Raw genomic sequence first — 5,021 nt, 5'->3', positions numbered from 1 at the left:
GTTTAAACAAAATACTGTATGTTGTTAAACACACAGATAATTTTGCTTTAAGAAAATTACTTCAGGACATAAACAAAAATGTACAATCAATCATTATATCAAATCAAACAATTATATTAAGGTTCAATTTACAAAAGGTTAAGAAATAATTAATAGCTGTTTTAATAAATAGGTATTTACTTCTCATCTATTATCAATCCAACAGATAGCTTCTAGCTGTCTATAGTACTTTCTACTGATGTGCTTATAACCCTCCCTAACATATACTACACATTTCTCTAACATGAATTACAACATCTAGAAATCATTTATTAACCCTTCATAAAATTCTAAATAAACCTTAATATGAAGCATGACTAACGTCATACTATTTCAGGCCCATACCCCAGGACACAGCAAATACTAGCTCTTTCAAGTTTTTATTTAAAATTCTACATTTTAGTTGGGAGCCACATCACTAGCCACAGAATCACAAATGCTGTTGGTGGCTTAGCCAACACACTGCAGACACAAGAAGTGAAACGGAAGCGGTGGGGGAAGATCACAGGGAACAGTTCAGGTTCTTCCAAAAGAAACGTCCTGGCTTTTTTGTCGGATCCACACAACAGAATCAGAGAGCAAAAAAAAGGAGTCTGTTGTAATTCAAGACATTGTTTTTCCTTCTTTTTAGAAAAAAATTCCCACATTACATTATAATATAAATAAATAAAACAGGAAACACAAAGGTAAATTCCAAAACCCACCAGTAGGATCTTAAAAAGGCAACAGCCAACTATTTCTTGGATGCAGCCTAAACTTCTCTTACCTGCAAATTTTCAATATACTTAGAAGTCCTATTTAGTGTATCGGACTTAGGGAACAAGATGTATTATATGTAGGTCTCCTTTTTTTCCATCCAGTATTTTCATCTTCAAACCCCCACCTTAGTTTTTTCCATCAAATTGCCTGCTGTTGGTTTAACAAAGTTCAGCTCAGACTTATACTTTCCCTTCACTTTCAGAGCCTCTATCTTCATTCTCACAGTCCTCCACAAGGTCTTCATGCTCCTGTGTCTTCTCTTCCTCCTCCTCCTCATCTCCAAAAGTCTCTTCTTGCATTGTAGTAAAAGCTAAAGACCTGGCAGCAACTTGTGCAGCCAGACCAGACGTGAAGTTTAAATCTGTTGATATGTGGAGCTGGGCCAGCCTATGCTTGATTTTTGAATGTAATGCATCCTTAGAGGGAGACTGTGAAACCTCTACTCCATCCATATCGCTCGGCTTGAGTTCTTCAACTTCCCCTTCATGCTGATAACACATAATTCTTTCTTCAGCCCCTGTAGAAATACCTTCACCAGCAGTACTGTCTTTGTTTTTCTCCATCTCAGGATCTTCATACAAATATTCTGTCCTGCTTTTATCAGCAGGATTCACTTCTGGATTAGTGTCTTTTTCTTCAGATTTATCACAACTTTGGCTGCAGTCCTGCTTTTCTGTATCTGAATTCATATGTGATTCCAAATTATTTAGCAGCTTCAGCGGTTCTGCAGGAGACAAGGGTTTCACTGCAGCTTAAAAAGGGGGAAAAAAATTAAATGATAACTAAAAGCAAGCTGCTATGTATAAATAATTTATTTGTGTCTGAAAAGATGCAAGACTGTAAGGGTCAAAATGGCTTTTAAAAAAAACCCAAAAAACCAGAAACAAAAACCACAATCAAACTTAAACTAAAAATAAAAAACCTTAAAATAAAACAGTGTTTTCTAATCACAAAGCTGAAGTGAAATGTGATAGCTACTTGTTGTAATTACTTCTTAAAATCTGTGACATAAAGAGACAGCACGAAATTGATGATGTTTAAAACCGGCATCATACACAGATGATGCATTCAATGTTAAAGTGAAAAACAAGTAAAACTACTGCACTGTATACAGATTTGAACTGTCTTAGTTTTAAACAACAGTTTACCTAATCCAGTAAAGACAGCTGGTACACGAAAAAGTCCTTATAGGCAATATCTGATCTCATACACCACAACATATAAATACAACACGTATTCATACAGTCAGGTAAGGTGTCCTCACAAATAAAGTGTGGTTTAATTTAGCCTCTCTTGAAGTTAGTAGCAGCAGCGAGTCCCATTGCCAGCAACGGGATGCTTGCCAGGAAGTCTCTCCTCCCAGTGTTAAGGGTTAGTATAACTCGGTACAATCACTTCTTGAAGAACAGCCGTCTTTCTTTTTAAGAAAACGATATAATGTCCATTTCCAAGTAACAGATTCCCTAAACTGCAGTAGCTCCATTAGAGTAGCAGCACGAACATAAATGAGAGCGGCAACAGCAGATTCCCAAGTAGCATTTCCCTTTCTAATTCCATTCTGACTTTACCCCTGTAAGCAGAGATGAAAATAACTCTGGGAAATACACAAACTTTTCATGGGAAACAAAGTTTACGGTATTAGGATTTTTCCATCGCATCCTATTTCAGTAATATTTACTTTAGCTAGCTGAAGGCAGGCGCATCATTATGGTTGTCACATTGATAATTATTGTCATTCGCACACTGAAAGACTGTGGCTTCGGATTTGTATTGTATTGTTTGTTTTAAAACCTTACATACCGAAGGAGCACTGCACCAGACTCATCTCAATTGTTAACGGGGTAGGTCTTTCCCCATCTTGTAAAAAACCATGCTGCTGCTTATTTCTGCCCATTTGCTTGAAGAGGCAGGAATATGCACAGTAATCTTATCATTTGGGAGCAAACTTCTTGCCTACTTCATCCAAAGAATACTTCCAAAGCCAAAATTTCTCAAAAAATAAATAGATACTTCATATTGGTAGCTGGCCAATTTGCCGAGTTGATTAGTTAATAAGCAAGGTGGAATTCATCAATTCTCAGAGTGTAGCTTTCCAAATCTGAGAAAGAGCTGTGTAAGAACTGTTGTATGGACAAGGTGTGAGAAGGGGAAACAGCTGGGTACAACGCAACCACTGACAGAATGAACTTTTTTGGGGGGAGAGGTTAGGGGAAAGGCTAGAAGTGATTTTGCACCAGAAGAAAGTTGTTTTACACTGTTTGACAAATGAAAATGAAGCCAGTGACAGCTTCACAGACCTCTTCAAAAGCACTTCCGTTTTACTGGCTCAACAGGATGCCAAAGGGCCAAAAATACAAGCTCACCTACACTCCCATAAATTACCTACTGCCCAGACTGTAAGCAGTACATGGTGCTGGGCCTGGGCAACTTTGCTTTAGTCTGGTGCTCTGCTAAGATGATGTTTTTCTTCTGGAATCCAACCTATCATCTCCAGTTGACTTCACGCTGTGTTCTTTAGACGTATCAACTTGTTTGGAGCTGACCTCTTTTATGTGGAAACCCTCACCAGCCCCCTCCTTCAACGAACCAAAAACCCTAACAAATCAGAATGGCTTGCTGGGTGCCTTGACTAACAGATGAAAGCCTTTGAGTATTTCAGGATCGTTTATCACAATAATCACAAGTTAGGAGAACACAGGATTTCTGGAATACGATCGTCCTGTAAAAGCAAGATTTAAGAGGGCTATGGAAAAGTGTGATATCACGGCCATCTGTTGGGCTTGGGCCAATGGGGAGACAAGAATATGAACCTTTCTGGGTTTAAATCTTCAAGATAAAGCAAGCCACAAATGTGGAAAGCACAGCTCATAAAAATGTTTCTTTAAGGAATGACTCGTGTGTATGGATAAATTAAAGTCTGCAGCAGTAATATACCAGGGTCCATTATGTTGTACTTAACTGACTTGTGTTTCTTTTGAAGAAATAATGAAGAAATTCCTTAAAAACCAGAAGATGTTATGTCTGCTGTCCATATCAGTCTTTCAGATTAGACACACGCAGTCTCCGAGCCAAAAGGAGACAATATTAATTACTTTCATGAACCGCCCTCATGTTTTCCAGTTTTGTACAGGATGGAAGTAATCAATGATTAGTCCTAGGCAGCTGGAGGAAATCACACCCTCCTCCCTCCCCACCACTGAATCTCTAATCCTAAAACAATGTAATATCTATACATGGAAAGGAACCAACATGAGCCCCAAAGGCTTTCAGGTGAACAGTTACTGAAGACTACAGGAGTCAGCTGACTCTTTCCAGCTATGGCCACAAGTGGCCTGAGGATACACTGACAGGTATCAGCTGCTGACCTAGATAAGGAAATATCCTATGCAAGCTCTCCTGATGAGAACTCTTTCTGCAGCAGTCACTAGATCTGTCAAGACCTGAACTGGAGGTAGGGTTCCCTCCTTCTCCCTTCAACAGGGAGGAAAGGAAGACTTGAAGAGATTTATGTGAAGAGTTGTGTGGTGTCGCATTTAAGACCAGAAGGATAATACAGAAATCCTACTCTTGAGCAGACTCTGATGCAATCTGATGTCTTAGGTTTTTTTAACTCAACTAGAAGAGAAGTCAATACCAACAGCCAAGTGATTTCTTTTACCATAGTTGTAGCTAAATGGACATAAAGAAGAAAGTTGTGAAGAGCAGATATTTTTGTGGGTTTGATGTCAAAAGAAACAGTCTCAGAAATAGGTATGGTCTGTTCCTGTGTGTTCCCACGAAATTACTGAAAGACGCAATCCATGGTCTTTTTTTCTGGTAGACACTGGCAGAGGCAGAATCCTTGGATATGTTGCCAGACCTGAGGGTTGTTTTTCATAACATAGAACATGAAATTTTTAGAGGACTTTTCCTAATCTGTCTTTAAGAGAAAGGAATGAAAATGGGAAAAAGAAAGGAAAAAGGAAAAGACAAACTAATGCCAATTTTAAAGATAATAAATCAAACAGCTCAAGCAGTGAAAGGAGTCAAGTTGTATCCAGTCTTATTGCTGGAACAGAGACAGACTGTCTTGTTGAGGCAAGAGAAATTTTCATATTCCTGCCTTCAAGTGCAAGTGGATGGAGCTACCCAGCAGTCCTCAGAGTTAGTAAAGGCTAGTTTGGAAGAACTCTTCTTGTTAGGTTGTTTGTTTGTTTTTTTTTTTTTTAAACATATTCTGTATA

At 38.5% G+C, this 5,021-nt stretch overlaps 1 protein-coding gene across 1 annotated transcript in view; it reads right to left on the bottom strand.

Moving 5' to 3' along the window:
• Nucleotides 1-402: 402 nt before the first annotated feature.
• Nucleotides 403-5,021, bottom strand: part of VEZT (vezatin, adherens junctions transmembrane protein) — a 47,324-nt gene continuing 42,705 nt past the window's right edge. The window contains exon 11 of the mRNA XM_019474038.1: nt 403-1,549. Within this exon, the coding sequence (XP_019329583.1) occupies nt 978-1,549 (572 nt within the window). The 3' untranslated portion in view covers nt 403-977. The remainder of the gene's footprint in view (nt 1,550-5,021) is intronic.

The sequence above is a fragment of the Aptenodytes forsteri genome, unplaced genomic scaffold (assembly GCF_000699145.1).
Source record: "Aptenodytes forsteri isolate BGI_AS27 unplaced genomic scaffold, ASM69914v1 Scaffold360, whole genome shotgun sequence".
NCBI classification, from domain to species: Eukaryota; Metazoa; Chordata; class Aves; order Sphenisciformes; family Spheniscidae; genus Aptenodytes; species Aptenodytes forsteri.
This window is presented reverse-complemented; position numbering and strand designations above follow the sequence as displayed.